The sequence below is a fragment of the Artemia franciscana genome, chromosome 18, assembly GCF_032884065.1.
Source record: "Artemia franciscana chromosome 18, ASM3288406v1, whole genome shotgun sequence".
NCBI lineage: Eukaryota > Metazoa > Arthropoda > Branchiopoda > Anostraca > Artemiidae > Artemia > Artemia franciscana.
Window position 1 is genome coordinate 14,968,713 of NC_088880.1, and position 19,213 is coordinate 14,987,925.

A 19,213-nucleotide genomic window follows, 5' to 3' on the forward strand; every position below is an offset into this window, starting at 1 on the left:
GTATGCAATCCTTTGATGCCTAATTGGACACTATGTTCGCTTCACCTGTGTGTTCTAGATTTATTTGAATGTTAAAAGCCGAGATATGCATCTTGTACCGCTTAAACGTACAATACCCTGGAGAGGTCGATGATTATGTTCCGGTTTTAAGCAAAAACCGGCATTACACGTTCGCTAACTTATTTTTCTCTGAGTTTTAATTTAGTTTCCTATCTTGGCATGGTGGTATTTTTCATGGTTCTTTAGTAGGCTATATGGGCTATAATCAGTAATTACAATGCAAATTGTATTCTTTCTTTTTGTGGCTTTTACCGCTGGTGGTAAGTGATGTTTTGCAGCTTAATTTATTTAAGCCTTTTAAAACCCTTTTTTCTTTGCGTTTCTCTGTCCATTCATCCCTTTGAGAAATTTCCAAAGGGAACAAATCCCGATTTGGTAGATTTTCTGGTTAACTCACTATTGAGACAGCTAAGAAATAGACATACTTTTCATCCTGAATCTAAAAAAACATACATTTGTGTCGAGTCCCCCCTTCCAATTTGCAAATATATACCCTGAGTTGTATAATATGCATTGAAGTCTCTGAAAGTCACTTTCATCTTCAAACTGATTTAACAGTTTGTCAAAATACTAGAAAAATCATTGCATATATATAATTGAGGGTATATATTTGAACGTGAACAGAGTAGGGGGCGGTTAAATTTAATTTCTAACATAAATGAATGTAGTTGTTAGATTCAGGATTAAAATCTTATTTTAAAGACATGGCTATTTCTTAGCTATCTCATTAGCGAGTTAATTAGAAAATTAATCCTTGTTTGTTTGATTTTTTTTTTTTTCACAGAAACAAAAATTAGATTCACCTTAAAGGTCATTAATTTGTTGTATCATATCCATTCAAACTGTCTTTCAGTTTGATATGGTTTTTTTGCGCTTAAAATTTAAGTTCGGATACCTTAGTATTGTTTGTTCACATACAGGACTTTGCCTTCTACATGCTTAATATTCATATCGAAAATGAAGGCAATTCGATCTTGTTTAGGAATTGGTCCAAAAGCTATAGTCTGAAGCACTAAGCCACAAACAGTTGCTGCCAGTACCCTCCCCCTCTCTTTGCCTGAGCACCGAAGATTCTATGACTTTTAGGGGATGTTTCCCCCTATTTTCTAAAATAAGGCAAATTTTCTCAGGCTCGTAGCTATTGATGTATCACGATCTGTTTGATTGTGAACAAAATCTGTTTGATTGATTTTAGACGTTCTATTTTTAATAAATGGCCTTCACGCGCATTTCTTTTAAAAAAAGTAGCTGCAACGAAATATAACATAAAAAGATCCTTTAATAAAATCCTAAAATAAAAGCTGCTTCTTTTCATCAAATTCATTTGATACAACACGACGTAGTAATGTGTGCAAGAATGCCATAACGGTTAGTTCCTAAAGTGTTAAAATTGCCCGATTTTGCGTGCTAAGCAGCGGTTTTCGGTGCTACAGTAAAAACGAATTTTGTGCGCGTCGCTGTACGACATCGATATCGGAATCGATATTTGGACATTTCTGTTTATTTTTAGCTTTTTCAATCATCTACCTTTTATCAACTACTTTTTCAGCCATATCTAGTGTAAATTTAAAGTTCTAAGGGAGCAGCTGCCCCCTCCCCCTCCGGACGCCCATGAGAAGACATGTACTTTCTATTTCTGGAACTCAAACGTACACTAATTTAAACAAGTTCACACAATGAACTACTCCACGGATTTTCATTAACCGGAATTCATAATATACTGTCTTGATGCAAAAAAAAAAAAAAAAAAAAAGGATACGGATACAGAGTTTGACAATTTTACACCCAGTTATGTCAGAAATGTTCTAATTATCCGTTAACTTTACAAATCCTAATCGTGTATGGTTGTAACCTCCGATTATGACGTTATTCTACATCTTGTGTATGAAGATACCGTTTTTTGTCTGAAATTAAATAAAAAAACGAGTTTTTTTTTAACTGCAAGTAAGGAGCGACATTAAAACCTAAAACGAACAGAAATTATTCCGTATACGAAAGGGGTTATCCCCTCCTCAGCGCCTCGCTCTTTACGCTAAAGTTTAACTCTTTGTCACAACTCTACTTTTCAAAACAATAAAACAAACTTTAGCGTAAAGAGCGAAGCGTTGAGGAGGGACAACCCCTTTCACATACGGAATAATTTCTGTTCGTTCTAAGTTTTAATGTCGCTCTTTGCTTGCAGTTAAAAAAAAAACTTGTTTTTTTTATTTAATTTCTGAACGTTTTTGAATTAATGTATGTTTTGATTTTGGCTCACCGCACATGAATAAATAAAACGAAATATAAATTTCGTCAATACCTCGCTCTTTACACGTAAGCTTGAATTCTGTCCCAAATCTTTAAGAATGACCCCCGAATCACAAAGACCGTAGAATAAATAGTTGAAATTACTAAAACACTTTAGCGTAAAGAGCAATGTATGGTGGGGGAGACAAACACCCTTATATACGTAATATTTTATGTTAGTTTTAAGTTTTAATGCTGTTCATTACTTCCAGTTGGAAAAAATGTATTTATTTTCTCATTGTTTTTTCAAATAATGCTAGAAAATCATGCATCTCCGTCATGGAAATTCTTTTCCCTCATAATAAATTCCTCCATGGAAAGATCCTCTCACGTAACCCCATACCCCCGACCCACCCCAACCCCAACGCGAAAGTCCCTCTGAAAACGTCTGCACACTTCATAATAACCATTACCATATTTAAACAATGGTCAAAGTTTGCAGCTTGTAGCCCCTCCCCCGGGGACTCTGGGGGATTAAGTCGTCACCAAAGACATAAATATTAAGTTTTCGACTAAGCTGAACAGAATGGCTATCTCAAAATTTAGATCCGGCAACTTTGGGGGAAAATTTGGGAGGCAACTTTGGGAGGGGAACTAGGTGCCTTCCAATTTTTTGGGCACTTTAAAAGCGCACTAGAGCTTTTAGTTTCAGTTATAATGAGCCCTCTCGCGAAATCCTAGGACAACTGGGTTGATACGATCACCCCTAGAAAAAAAAAATAAACACGCATCCGTGATCTGTCTTTTGGCAAAAAAAAAAATACAAAATTCTGCATTTTTGTAGATAGTAGCTAGAAACTTCTACAACAGGGTTCTCTGAGACGCTGATTCTGATGGTGTTATTTTCATTAAGATTCTATGACTTTTGGGGAATGTTTCCCTCTAATATAAGGTAAATTAATTCTTAATAATTCCTAAAATAAGGCAAATTTTCTCAGGCTCGTAACTTTTGATAAGTTTAATGTAACTTATATATTTAAAATCAGCATTAAAATGCGATTCTTTGGATGTAACTATCGGTATAAAAATTCCGTTTTTTATTTTTGACATTATGTAGAACTGTTTGTAAGGAGCGACACTGCTCAACATTAACCGAAACTCTAAAAACATAATTTTGATATCAATAGATATATCAAAAGAAGTGGCTTGTTATACTTATTCCAAATATATAAAATTCATTAAGTTTAGAAATTTAGAAAATTTGCCTGATTTTCAAAAAGGGGGAAACATCCCCTAAAAGTCGCGGGAAGTTAATGAAAATCACATCATCAGTTTCAGTGTATCAGAGAATCCTATTTTAGACGTGTGAAATTTTGCATTTTTTTTTTTGCCAGAAGAAAGATCACGGATGCATGTTTATTTGTTTTTTTTTGTTCTTTTTTCACAGGGGTGATCGTATCGAACCAGTAGTCCTAAAATATCGGGAAAGGGTTCATTCAAGTGAAAATTAAAAGTTCTAGTGCCATTTTTAAGTGACAAAAATAATTGGAGGGCAAATAGACCGCTTCCCACGCCCCTTTTTCGTCAAATTCTGATATAGCCATTTTGTTCAGCATAGCTGAAAGGTCCTATAACTATGCCTTTGGAGATAAAATGACTCCCCGCAGCCCCTGGGGAAAGGTCTGTCCCCAAAAATTTTCTGCTGGAGTAACTCTAGTAGGGGGTGGGGTATTTCCGGGAAAGCTTTTCCACGGAGGAGGGGATTTCCGGAATTATTTTTAAAACATCTTTTCCAAATGAAAGTGCGCCAAGAAAATTTTTCGCCTACAGCCGTCCGTAAGAAATTTTCTGGGGGGAATTTTCAGCTAGAACGGAATTGTTTGGGAGGAATTTGCATGGCGGGGTAGAGATTTTATGTGGGAATAATTTTCCATGGAGGGATTGTCCGTGGGGAGAAGGATTCTTCCATGGAGGGGGAGCTGGATTTTCTAGCAGTATTGAAAATTGATTAGAAATTAGGTAAAAAAAGCTAGTTTTTTCAACTAAAGTAAGGAACAAAACTTAAACCGAACAGAAATTACTAACTATATAGCTCAATACCTCCCTCTGTGCGCTAATCTTCGACTTTTTGTCCCGATTCTTTAAGGTTGACTCCTGAAACACAAGGGCTGTTTAATTAGAATAATAAGTTTTTCTTAAGGTTCAGAAAAACTTTATGGTAAAGAGCGAGGTTTTGAGAAGAGGGTGCCCCCTCATATAATTAGTAATTTCTGTTCGTTTTCATTTTTGATGCTGCTCCTTACTTTAAGTTGAAAAAACAATTTTTTTTATTTAAATCATGAATCAGCAACAAATGGTAATCTCACTAGCTTCCAGATAAGCTAGGACGATGAAAGTTGGCAGGCATATCAGGGACCGTACCAGATTAAATTAAAAATAGTCACTTCCCTGATTCGACCAGCTGGGGGGAGTGGAGGGTGGTTAATTCAGAAAAATTCTGGTATTTTTAACTTACGAAAGGGTGATTTGATCTTAATGAAATTTGATATCTAGAAGGATCTTGTGTCCCAACGCTCTTATTTTAGATTCCGACCGGATCAGGTGACATTGGGGGAGTTGGAGGGGGAAACCAGAAATCTTAGAAAACGCTTAGAGTGGAGAGATTGGGATGAAGCTTGATGGAAAGAATATGAACAAGTCCTAGATACGTGATTGACATAACCAGATTTGATCCACTCTCTTTGGGTGGTTGGCGGTGGGGGGTAATTCGGTTAATCCGAAGAGGTATTTTTAGCTTAGGAACGGGTGATCGCATCTTAATGAAATTTGATATTTAGAAGGACATCGTGTCTCAGAGCTTTTATTTTGAATTCCGACCGGATGCGTGGACATTGGGGGGAGTTGGAGGGGGAAATCGGAAATCTTGGAAAACGCTTAGAGATGAGAGATTGGGTTGAAACTTGGTGGGAAGAATAAGCACAAGTCCTTGACATGTGATTGACATAGTCAGATCTGATTTTACCGAATGACAAAATCGGATCTCTTTGGGGGAGTTGGTGGGGGGAGAGATTAGACGTGCTAGGACGATGAAAAATGGTAGGCGTGTCAGGGACCTGCACGAATTGACTTCATAACAGTCATTTCCTCAATTCGACCATCTCTGGGGCGGGGGACTGGAGGGAGAGGAAATCGTGAAAATGGAGGTATATTTATCTTACAAATCGGTAATCGGATCCTAATGAAACTTGAAATATAGAAAGATCTCATGTCTCAAATGCTCCATTTTCAATTCGGATCGTATCCGGGGACATTGGGGTGTGGAGGGAGGATACGGAAATCTTGGAAACCGGAGTACCGAGTCTAATTTTAGACTCGGTACTCCTAATTTTAGACTATATATATATATATATATATATATATATATATATATATATATATATATATATATATATATATATATATATATATATATATATATATATATATATTTATATATATATATATATATATATATATATCAGACATATATATATATATGTCAGATAATTCTGATGAACCGGAACCGAAAAGGTCAAGGAGATTTGCTTCCGTTGTTGCATTGAAAAAAATAAGAACAATAAACTATATCTAATTAGTTTATTAGGTATAAATTTTGTGTGTTTTTATTAATGTCTTATTGTTTTACCGCTGATGATGGACACTGTATATGTGTTCGAAATATCCAGTTAAAAAAAATATATTTGTTTCACTGTCAATTAAAAGGTTTCATCCTATTTTTAACTGTTATATTTTCGTCTGATTACTAGGAGCCGTGATTCGTAGTGCAGTATGTATACTAGGCCTATGGACCATAGTGCAGTATGGTTTGTACGGGCAGTAGACTAATCCTAGCTGTAAGCTTGACCTACTTTTAGCATTTATATTGCATCACTTGACAAGACGGAAAAAAGAAGTTTCGTTCGTGATAAAAAAAAACAACAAAAAAATGCGGCATATCATTACGGTTATTTAGTGTCAAATTGTATAATTCTTTAAAACACCCAGATGATGTCATGATAATTCTTTGGCTGGTATTTAGCAGATGATGTATAATTATTTATTTTTCTGCCTCGTATGCAGTGTGTTCTAAATTATTTGTTGTAGTAATTGTCGAGCTTTTGCATGGACATATACAGGATTTTATTTGGAACTAGCTGTTGGTGTGGTGCTTCGCGCCACACCAACACCTAGTTGGTGGGGATGCTTCGCGCCCCCCCAAGCCCACCGTGCGTGTAAGTCTATACGCGCCATTGTAGTTGTGTCCCTGTGTCCCACCTGTGAATATAGATAGATATATATATATGTTTTTAACTACGTAAAACTTGCGAATATACAATACTCTTCGCTGTCCGATTGTCTGTGCATATAAATAGATTGTCAGGTTTACCGACTCTTGAACATGCAACATATAATTGTCCATGGGAAAACAATCCGTATTCAGATCTATACTGCATTTTTCTAATGATTGCCCTTTGGCTTTGTTAATGGTAATTGCTAATCGAATATTCTCTGTGTCCCCATCGTCACTTATATTCCCTGTGTCCCAGTCGTCATTTGTGTCCTGGTGTCTCGGTTTGTAATTTCTCTTTGAGTGTCCCGGTCGTCATCTATATTCCCTGTGTCCCGCTTGTCATTTGTGTCCCAGTGTCCCGGTCTGTAATTTCTCTTTGAGTGTCCCGGTCGTCATTTATATTCCTTGTGTCCCGGTCTGTAACATACGACAATAGATCAATTGTGTTGTAAGTTTGTTCACGATCCCATTCTACACATGTAGAAATAGAAGCAGTACGATTAGGTGAAAGCATTCCCAAATGCTTGGGAAGTTTGTTTGCAATAGATAAGCACAAATCTTCAATCATAACTAAAGTGCAGTTATAAATTTCTGTTGTAAAGTCCAAGGTCATATCTGACCTTTCTAGCCGTATTCGGTGGAGTATATTTTCGGCCATTTGCGATTTGTATTTCTCCCATAACTCTGTAGGAGATGAAGGAGAGCAACTTTTGCCGGAAGACACGGGACGTAATGTCATGTCTATGAACCGGCGATTGTCCAGAATGTAAAAGCTGTTGTATCTAATCCCAAGATGGATTATATATAAATGTAATAAATGACGAATCATTAATCTATAGGCATAATATTTCATTGCGCTGCATTTCTTATCCATTTCTTTGTTAGTGGCTGGATTTATCAATTTAATATTAAAGTGATAGCCGTCGGCTCCATCCCAAAAAATGTTAGAATATTGTAATGCATCGTAGCATCGATGAGTTTTATAAAAACTTCTCTTTGAAAGGCCTTTTTATATACTTATAATGACGTCATATACAAAGCCTTTGACGTCATATAGAAATCACCGACCATAACGATTGCCACTTCGTTGATAGTTGCGTATCAGTAGGCATCAATTCGATTGCTGTTTTGAACAGAAGAACTAAAGTATTATTTATGTGGAAAAGATGTTGCAACTGGGTAATGACATCACAGCCGACAAACATGACGTTAGTCGACAAACAAACATTAAGTCAGTCGAAAGTCGACAAACATGACGTCAGTACACAAACAACTTATTTATCTATCTATCTATCTATCTATCTATATATATAAAAATAAGTTGTCTGTGGATGTGTGGGTCTGTCTGTCGGGTGACGTCATGTTTGTGTGTTGACTGACGTCATGAAGTTAGTTGTCGTCATTTTTGTTATGACGGTGACGTCATTAAAGATATGTAAGACATGCGTTCACGTAGAAATCTATTAATGTTTAACTATAAAATGACTGATGAACTTACAATGGCAACAGCCGAGGAAGATGCTCAAAGAGTCTATGCCAAAAAAATTGCTGCTGATAGAGAAAGTAAGAAAAGAAAGCGTGCCGAGGAATCAAAAGAACAGCAAGGAAACAGGCTTGAGGCTGATAGAGAAAGAAAGAGCAGAAAGCGTGCTGAGGAACTACCAGAGCAACGCGAAACCAGACTTGCTGCTAAAAGAGAAAGTGAAAAAAGAAGGCGTGCCGAGGAACTACCAGAGCAACATGAAACCAGAGTTGCTGCTAAAAGAGAAAGTGAAAAAAGAAGGCATGCCGAGGAACTACCAGAGCAACATGAAACCAGACTTGCTGCTAAAAGAGAAAGTGAAAAAAGAAGGCGTGCCGAGGAATCACAAGAACAGCAAGAAATCAGGCTTGCTGCTGATAGAGAAAGTAAGAAAAGAAAGCGTGCCGAGGAATCAGAGCAACCTGAAAGTTATCGCCTGGCATTCAGGTACAGCCCAGTCGATGATTATAGCTTGAGTAGATGTGTTCAAATCGGGACTATGTCTAAAATTTGTCCCTATTGCAAGGCCTTGAAATTCAATGGTAAAACAATGGGAATGTGTTGCGCCTCAGGAAAAGTTAAACTTCCTCTATTGGTTGCACCACCAGAGCCATTGAAGACTTTCCTTACTGGAACTACGTCAGAATCTAAGCGTTTTTTGTCACGAATCAGAAAATATAACTCATGTTTCCAAATGACGTCGTTTGGAGCCCAAATCGAAAATCAAGATCAATTTATGTCTACTTTCAAAGTAAAAGGGCAAATTTATCATAGAGCAGGGTCCCTTCTACCATTCTCAGGCGAGAATCATAAATTTTTAAAATTGTACTTCATCAGTGATAGAAATTCTGAATTGAATGCAGGTTGCGAAATTTCTCCCAACGTTGAAAGGACAATCGTTTCCCAATTGCAACATCTTTTCCACGAAAATAATAATTTAGTGCGTCTGTTCAAAACAGCCATCGATTTGATGCCTACTGATACGCATAAAATTGTTATTTCCGCTGACAAAACGCCTCCTGGCCAACATGTACGTAGATACAATGCTCCAACTATCGACGAAGTGGCAATCGTTATGGTCGGTGATCAGTTTTTACCTCGAGATATTATTCTTCATAAGCGAAACGCTCAGTTGTTAAGAATTGCTGAAACTCATCGATGCTACGATGCCCTACAATATCCTATCATTTTTTGGGATGGAGCCGACGGCTATCACTTTAAATTGTTTCACCAATTCGTCGTTGATATGTATGCTAAAATTGAATCAGAACGTTTGCTATATATCCGCCTGAATCAGACCAAGCTCCGCTCTGAACAATACATTCATTTGCGAGATGCAGTTATAAATGACGGTAATACCACAAACGTTGGAAGATTAACAATTTTACCTTCGTCATATGCTGGCAGTCCCCGTCATATGCATGAATATGCTCAAGATGCTATTGCGTATGTTCGTCTCTATGGTCGTCCAGATTTATTTATTACATTTACATGTAATCAATCTTGGGACGAGATACTGCAGCTTTTACTTCAAGGACAATCGGCGGCTCATAGACATGACATTACGGCCCGTGTCTTCCGGCAAAAGTTGAAATCACTGATAAATTACATAGTGAATTTTGAAGTGTTTGGGTCAGTGCGATGCTGGATGTACTCAGTGGAATGGCAAAAACGAGGTTTGCCACACGCACATATACTAATCTGGCTACATAAAAAAATTACTTCGAACAAAATTGATGATGTGATCTCCGCTGAAATACCTGATGAAAATGTCGATAAGCGGTTACATGATATTATTGTAAAAAATATGATACATGGACCTTGCGGTGCACTGAACGAAAATTCACCATGCATGGCCAAAGGAAGGTGCACAAAGCAATATCCTCGACTTTTAGTATCCAACACAATCACTGGCAATGATGGTTACCCACAATATAGAAGAAGATCTACTGAAGATGGCGGTAAAACAGCAATAATAAAGAAGCGTAACGGTACCACCATCGAAGAAGATAACCAGTGGGTTGTTCCATATTCCCCATTATTATCAAAAACATTTAATGCACACATAAACGTTGAATACTGTAACTCCGTAAAGGCAATCAAATACATATGTAAATACGTCAACAAAGGCAGTGACATGGCAGTTTTTGGCTTGCAGCCCGAAATCAAAGATATCGACGAAATCGTACAATATCAGGCTGGAAGATACATAAGCAGTAATGAAGCTGTTTGGCGAATTCTTTCATTTCCGATACATGAACGTAGTCCAGCTGTTGTTCACTTAGCGGTACATTTACAGAATGGTCAACGTGTTTATTTCTCGGAAACCAACGTGCAACAAAGAGCCCTGAATCCACCGGATACAAAGTTAACCGGTTTCTTTTCGCTTTGCAAAAATTATTCTTTTCCAAAAAAACTGCTGTATACTGAAGTGCCTTCGTATTACACGTGGAATACTAAAAATAAAGTATTTGAACGTCGAAAACAGGGTAAGTCAGTCGACGGCCAACCTACCATCTTCAAAGATACCACGATAGGAAGACTCTACACCGTTCACCCCAATCAACATGAATGCTTCTTTCTACGCCTGCTTTTGGTGAATGTACCCGGTCCGACATCCCTTGAGTATTTGAGAACTGTAAACGGTACTATACATGACACTTACCGTAGTGCATGCCAAGCTCTGAATTTATTGGAGAATGACCAACACTGGGATAACTGCATCAATGACGCGTGCGAAACGTCAACTCCAAGTCAAATTCGTGCATTGTTTGGCATCATTTTAACAACTTGCTCTCAATCAGCTCCTACAGAGTTATGGGAAAAATATAAGTCAAAAATGTCCGAAGATATACTCCATCGAAAACAGTTAGAGACGTCAGATATGACTTTTGATTTTACATAAGAAATTTATAACTACACTTTAGTTATTATAGAAGATTTGTGCGTACGTATGGCAAACAAACCTCTTCAGGATTTGGAAATGCCTTCACCTAACCGTATCGCTGCTGTTTCGACATGTGTAGAATTGGATCGTGAACAAAGTTACAGTACGAGTGATCTATTGTCGTATGTACAAAATAACATTTCCAAGTTAACGTCGGAACAAAAAGACATTTATGATACGATAATGCATTGTGTCGATAACAACGTTGGAGAAATTTTCTTTTTGGATGCGCCAGGAGGTACTGGTAAAACGTTTGTGATAAAACTGATTCTGGCATCAATTTGATCAAAAAATGATATAGCGTTGGCAATTGCGTCGTCCGGAATAGCCGCAACATTGCTGCCTGGTGGAAGAACTGCTCATTCCGCTTTGAAATTGCCTCTGAATTTGCATTCTACAGAAACTCCCACGTGCAATATTTCCAAATCATCTGGGATGGGTAAAGTATTGCAGCAATGCAAACTTATTATTTAGGATGAGTGCACAATGGCACACAAAAAATCGCTCGAGGCTCTGGATCAATGCTTGAAAGATTTGCGAGGGAAGTCGAAACCCTTTGGCAGCACATTAATATTGCTTGTGGGAGATTTCAGGCAAACATTACCTATAATACCTAGATCAACTCCTGCAGACAAAATGAATGCTTGCCTGAAAAATTCTAATTTATGGGCACACGTAAAAACATTAAAATTAACTACAAATATGCGTGTCCGATTGCAAAACGATGACTCTGGTCAAACATTTTCAGATCAATTGCTGGCAATTGGAAACGGAAAGCTCCAAGTAGACTCAATTTCAGGACGTATACAACTACCTGCTGATTTCTGTAATTTCGTGACGTCCAAAAATGAATTGATTGAAAAAGTATTTCCGAATATTCTAAACAATTATAAAAATAATAAATGGCTAAGTGAAAGAGCGATTCTTGCACCCAAAAATATAGACGTCCACGAAATCAACAATATTGTTTTGACCAAGATTCGAGACCAGGCAGTCCTTTACAAGTCAGTCGACACAGTTTTGGAACCAAATGAAGCGGTTAATTATCCATCTGAATTTTTAAATTCCGTGGATCTTTCAGGGTTTCCACCACACGTGTTACAACTAAAAATAGGCGTACCAATAATACTTTTAAGAAATATCAACCCACGAAAGCTTTGCAATGGCACGCGACTTGCCGTAAAAAAAACAATGGAAAACCTAATAGAGGCCACAATCTTGACAGGGCCTTTTGAGGGTGAGGCTGTTCTTATTCCTCGCATTCCCATGATTCCAACGGATCTGCCTTTTCAATTTAAAAGATTGCAATTCCCAATTCGATTAGCATTTGCAATCACCATTAACAAAGCTCAAGGTCAATCATTAGAAAAATGTGGTATAGATCTTAATACTGATTGTTTTTCCCATGGACAATTGTACGTTGCATGTTCGAGGGTCGGTAAACCTGACAATCTATTTATATGCAGCGACAATTGGACAGCGAAGAATGTTGTATATTCGCAAGTTTTACGCAGTTAATTTGTATTGTATCTATCTATCTATCTATATAAAAACGAGTTGTGTGTATGCATGTTTGTTTATTTGTAAAAAGAGCGTTTGCATATGACGTCATTATTAGTACATAAGGCTTTGTATATGCACAGACAATGGGAAAGCCAAGAATGTTGTATATTCGCAAGTTTTACGTAGTTTGAAACACATATATAAATCTATCTATATTCACAGGTGGGACACAGGGACACAACTACAATGGCGCGTAACTAATATGGCGCGTAACGACTTACGCGCGCGGGGGGGCTTGGGGGGGCGCGAAGCGCCCCACCAACTAGGTGTTGGGGTGGCGCGAAGCGCCACCCCAACAACTAGTATATATATATAGATTAGTGTTGGGGGGGTCTTAAAAAAGCAAAAAAAATGGATATGTTAAATGGAAAACTAAAAAATATTGTTGAGATCGGCACGGGCCCACGGATTATTTTGCACAGGTACTTGATTTACTAGTCCCTCTGAGAATCAGAGGGACTGAGAAAAAGAGAGGGATTCTGAGAATTCCTCTGAGAATCATCTTCTTTGATACTGCAACGCCAGTGGCATCAATTTATAGGAATGCAGGAGGGGGACATAAAAGTATTCATCAAAACCTAGGAGGGATCAAATTTATATTTTCTTTTTTTTTGTCAATGAAAATGCAAACAAGGTCATTTTTAAATGAAGATACAAAAAAGACATCTTTCAAAATACTGGAAGGGACAAAAATTCTCGGGGTTGTGCCCATATCCCCCCTGCCTCCTCTATAAGCATATTTAGATATGAAAGGAAACACAACTCAGTCGTCCGAAAATCAAAGCAAATAATGCTTGGCTATGTGTAATTTTAGCTATAAAAAAATGAATAAAAGGCATAATCATTGCCAGAAATACAGCGTCTTTTCATCAAAGGAACAAAAGCTCTAGTGCCCTAGTCAAACTCCCAATACTCTGAAGGTGGACTCCCTTGGTACCAGATATGTAAGTGGGGTAGGCTTCTGGCCCGTGTCCTTCCCTAAATATCGAATATCCAATCTTTTTAAATAGTAGTGATGACAGTGTGAACTTTACGACAGCCATAGCAGCTACTTCTTTCTTCCTTAAAGGTTTAAAATCATTAAGAAGTTTAGCGGCGATTCCCTCAAGACGCAGGTATCATCAATCTTCTTCAAGATGCTGGTTTTTGTTACGTAATAGGGAGTGTTTTTCTTTGACTGTTTAAAAAGCCTACTGGGCCAAGAAAAATATTTCTGGGCCTGCTAGTAGGTAACCTTCAAGATGAAGGGTCCTAGCAATCAATTCCAACGAGGCCCTAGTAGAGCCTAGCGAACAATTTCATCAGGGGCCCTAGTAGTCAATTCCAACGAAGCCCTTGCAACCAATTTCAACGGGGCCCTAGCTGTCAATTCCAATGGGGAGCCCGCTATTAAAGGGGGAAACCACGGTTGTAACTGAGAATGATGCATTCTCGCATGAAATGTTTCTTCAGGGCCCGTGGGAAGCCCTGCTTGTAACTGAGAAGGGTACATACGTGGGTACTACGTAATGACGGCGCAACCATGACAATTACGTAATGACAGAGCACATGTAGGATGTTACGTAATACTTTAAGATATTGTTTTGTTCAAAATATAATTTTTTCAAGAACCTTTCTCATGGAACCCTCATAATCCAAAGATATTGGACCGCTTTAGGAATCGAAAGAGATTTCCTCCATAGTGGTGTGTGCTAGACACCTGGACCAGAAAACTATTCATAATATCGTGATTCGGAAAAATTCTACGAAATAGCCTATTCTCCGCATGGAGAGCTCGCTGTACACTTTACGGATCGATTAAGCTATTGATTGCATCTTTCCATTCCTTCCACTTGAAACCACGCAAGTATCCCAATGCTTTGGGCTATTAATTTATTAAGCTCACCTGGTTGCTACATTGCATTGATTTTTAAAACGTGACCTGGACAATGCTTTGCAAGACACAGGCATCTTATCGTACATAAGAGTTTTATCAATAAAAAACATTATAAACTCATGAAACCACAGGAAAAACCGGTTAAAACTCAATAACGGAAAAACAAAAGGTGAAAAATGATAAAGGATAAAATATAAGCAAAAAAATGAATTAAAGAAAAGCAGGAACCCTAAATACAAATTCCAGCCAGGGGAGGTGTTATTAGAGGTAAATTTTAGCCAAATTAAGAGATATTTCTGAGAGGATTTAATGAAAATACCTTGTTTCTTTGAGCCAAGACTATGCATTCTTGATTGCCAAGCATCACAAATATTATAAAATCACAAAATCACTTAAAAAACAGTTACAACTCAACAAACGTAAAAACAAAACGTAAAAACCTGATGATTGATAAAATATAAGCAAAAAGCATAAATTAAAGAAAGCCGAGAACCCTAGCAACCATTTCCAGGGGAAGGAGGGTTGTTATTCGAAATACATTTAAGCCATATTTAGAGATATATCTGAGAGGTTTTAAGGAAAATGCCTTGTTTCCTTGAGCCAAGACTTTACTTACTGATTGACAAGCATACATTTGAATAAATTTTTCCTTTGTATTTCGCATAATCTCATTGGGGCAAATTTAAGCCACATTAAGAGATATTTTTGAAAACTTTAAACGAGAGAAGAAGAAAACTTTAAGTCCAATTCTTTAAGCCATGATCAAGCCTTCCCGGTTGCATAGTTTGGCAGGTGGTATTTTTACTAGTCAAGTTGATTCAGGTAGTCGTTTCATTGTCTCTGCTGATGGTACTTTTAATGATCAAGAAAAATCATGTTTCATTTAAGTCTCTGTGCCTGTGTGTCTGACAGTGTGTTATGCATGCCTCTGTGTTTGTCTTTGTGTGTTTGTGTCTGACTCTTTGTGTTTGTATCTGTGTTTTTTCTCTCTCTTTCTCTGCGCCTGCGTATCTGAGCACCTTTTTGTCTATCTCTGCGTCTGTCTATGTTTGGTTGTGTATTTGACTCTCTATGTCTTTATGTTTTCTCTCTCTCTATCTCTCTCTTTCTCTCTCTCTCTCTTTCTTTCTCTTTATGTGCCTGTTTGTCTGATCGTCTGTTTTGTCTGTCTCTGTGTCTGTCTTTGTACGTTTGTACAAAGATATCTCTTAATTCGGCTTAAATTTACCTACGAGTTTATGCGAAATATGAAGAAAATTATTATTCAAATATATGCTTGTGAATCTGAAACGCACAGTTTTTGCTCAAAGAAACGAGGCATTTTCATGAAAAACCTTTCAGAAATATTTCATAATATTGTTTAAATTTACCTCTAGTAACAACCCTCCCCCCTGGAATTGGTTTCTACGGTTTCCCGTCTTTCTTTAGTTCATGCCTTTTTCTGCTTATATTTTATCCTTTATCATCTTTTTCACGTTTGGTTTTCTGTCTGTTGTGTTTTAAATGCTTTTTTCCCTGATTTCATGATTTTATAATGTTTGTGATGCTTTGCAATCAGGAATCCATAATCTTGGCTCAAATAAACGAGGCATTTTCATCAAAACCTATCATAAACACCTCTTAATATTTTTTAAATTTACCTTCAAAAGCAGCCATCCCACTCCCTCCCGGAATTGGTTGCTAGGGTTCCTGCTTTTTGGATTCAAAACTTTTTGCTTATATTTTATTCTTTATCAGCTTTTCACCTTTTTTTACTTTTGTTGAGTTTTAACTTCATTTTTCTGTGATTTAATGATTTTAAACCTGTTTTTATTCATAAACTTTTTTTGTAGAATAAAAAGTGTGGCTTAAGAAGTATTGTCTAGGTCACGTTAGAAAATCAATACAATGTAGCAAGCAGGTGCGCATAACATAGTAATAATCAATAGCATTGGGGTTCTTGCTTGTTCCCGAGTGTAAATGATTGGAAAGATGTAATGAATAGCTTAATCGATCTGGAAAGTGTGCAGCAAATTCCCTCTGTGGAGAATAGGTTATTTCGTAGAATTAACTTCCTGAATCATAATATTACAAATAGTTTGCTGGTATAGGTGTCTAATCCACTGAACCATTATGAGAAATCTCTCTCGATTCGTAATGCGGACAATCATCTTTGGATTGTAGAAGTCTCTGAGAGAAAAAGAAAAATCTTGAATAAAATATTGCTTAAAATATTACATAATATCCCAAGTGTGCACCGTCATTACGCAACAGTCTTGTGCGTACTGCCATTACATAACACCCACGTTAGTACTGCCGTTGCATAACCCCTACGTGTGTAGCTTCCTCAGTTACAAGTGGGGTTCCCCACGGACCCTGAAGAAACACGTCACACGAGAATTTTTCATTTTCAGTAACTACTGGGGGTTCCCCACTTGACTAGTGGGCCCTTCGTTTTGAATTGGCTACTAGGCACCAGTTGAAATTGGATTGGGCTCTGTTGGGATTGGTTGCTAGGGCTCTTTTAGAATTGACTGCTAGGGCCCCCGTTGATACTACTCGCTAGGATTCCAGTTGGATTGAATTCTAGGGTCAGTTTAAAATTGGTTGCATGGAGCCTGGTAGAATTGGATGTTAGGGCTCCAGTGAAATTTGATGCTAGGGCCTCGTTGGAATTGTTTTTCTATCCCTCGTAAGTTTTTTAAATAATCAAAGAAAACACCCCCTATTACGTAACAAACACATGTTTCTTGAAGAAAACGCTCCCTATTATGTAACAAACACATGTATCTTGAAGAAAAATAACAACAATTGCGTCTCGAGGGAACTGTTTATAAACTTCGTTGTCATCTGAAACCATTAAGGAAGAAAAGAGCAGTGGCTTTGGCTGTCGTAAAATCTACGGAGCCGTCATTACTTTTAATTTTTCCAAATATTTTTTTTTTTATAACTTGCCTATTTCTCTTGCATTTCTCCCAGGGATGGATCTAGAGCAAAATCTGGAGGCCAGTGTGACAAGGGCACCAATGAATAAAATCCTGGGGGGGGGTGCAAAGTGACAAATATGCCAATAATTGACCAAATTGACAATTTTATTGTAAAACAAGAGTGAAAAAAAGAAACAGGGAAAGAGGGCGCCAGAAGAATTTTGGGGAAGGGGGAGGGGCAGGCCCCACCTGGCCCCCTGGATCCACGAGTAATTTCTCCTTCTTTCACATGTGGCCTCCCCCCTCAAATAAGTGCGTCCACACTTGCTAAAAGTAGCCATATAAATTTTCTAGGTATTTACTTAAGGAAGAAAAAATCTTGTCACATAGATTTTTAGACGCATTACTTATAAAGTATTCTGAAAGGTTTTCACCGTTAATCTTGACTTGACCACATGCAGTGCTTGTACAAAAGTTCTGCTGCATAATGACTTGAAATATGTAGCCTTCAGATCCAACTTGTGGCAAAAAAAAGAAAAGCATAGGATTCGTCTGAACAGTAAAAAAGGCTGATTGCATAGATTATATTGGAAGAAATTCATTTGATGAAAGCTAAATTATGTTGCATATAATTATCTATAAATAGGAAATATAAGAAATTATTGGAAAAATCTAACTATATTGAGGAGATTTGTGCCTGTCTGTGTTCAAGATTTGTGCCTGATATGTGCTTGTCTGTCTGTCTGTGCTACACCCACTGTGCCCCCTCCACGCCTGTCTCTCTTAAAGGTATTTTGTGCTCAGGGCAGGGGAGGGGTTAGGGAGTCTAAACCCCACCCCAAAGTGTTTGTCCGACTTGTAAAAGCATAATAAAAATGCAAAAAATACATTTTTTATGGAGTTCTTAAAGTTTCATTTTTAAAAAGCCCCCCTCCCCTAAAAAAACCCTCGCCCTCACACCCGAAAAATAATCCTGGACACGGTCCTGATCTTGCTCTCTCCTTGATTGGTAAAGCTCTTTAATTAGGCAACTCTGAATTTATAGCAGTACAGATAGGATAACAATTAGTTGCATAGTCTAATTTATCACACAACATAACGGTACCTGAGATTCAACCTAAAATAACATTCCTGATCTTTGACATACAAATTTTTAATACGTGAACAGTTTTCTCATTACTGTAGCTTATACTACTACTAATAATAAACCAAATAATTATGGTAGTCTGCCAAATTTTTTTTTCTTTGACTTTTACAATTATAGTTGATGAAGTTCCTCGTGCAGTATTCTCCAGTCTGCGACAGAGATGTCTTAAGATAAACATATTCTGAATAAGCAACAAATTTCCCCAAAGGGTTTCCCACTTTCCACCACCTGGTGTATATCTGAGGACGTTACTTGTGCCGCCCAGTTCTACCACGCTCGTCATAGTTTCACTACGCTTGACACGCATCACCTGGTGAACATAATTTCTGAAAGTAGTTACCCCTTGAAAATTTCTCGTGAGTCGAACGCTTAGCTCTAAACAGGCATACTCCGGTGAATTCTACTGTTCCGGTGAAGCCACGTCTGTCAAAATTTGCGAAATACACCCGAGCTTGATGCTTTTTAAGGAATCTATCGGATTATTACTCAGGGAATATGCTGGAATTTTTTCAAACACAGTACTCGAGTTTGAATAAGGAAACCTAAAAGAATTCGGGAATTCACTATAAAAATGCTTATGGGACTTTACCAGAATTCGGCTGAGACACTACACCAGATATTAAGTTGCTGAATGTA

At 37.6% G+C, this 19,213-nt stretch overlaps 1 protein-coding gene across 1 annotated transcript in view; it reads left to right on the top strand.

The window, feature by feature from the left end:
• The first annotated feature begins 163 nt into the window (after window positions 1-163).
• Window positions 164-19,213, top strand: part of LOC136038661 (uncharacterized) — a 40,944-nt gene continuing 21,894 nt past the window's right edge. Inside the window, exon 1 of the mRNA XM_065721929.1 lies at window positions 164-320. Within this exon, the coding sequence (XP_065578001.1) occupies window positions 278-320 (43 nt within the window). The 5' untranslated portion in view covers window positions 164-277. The remainder of the gene's footprint in view (window positions 321-19,213) is intronic.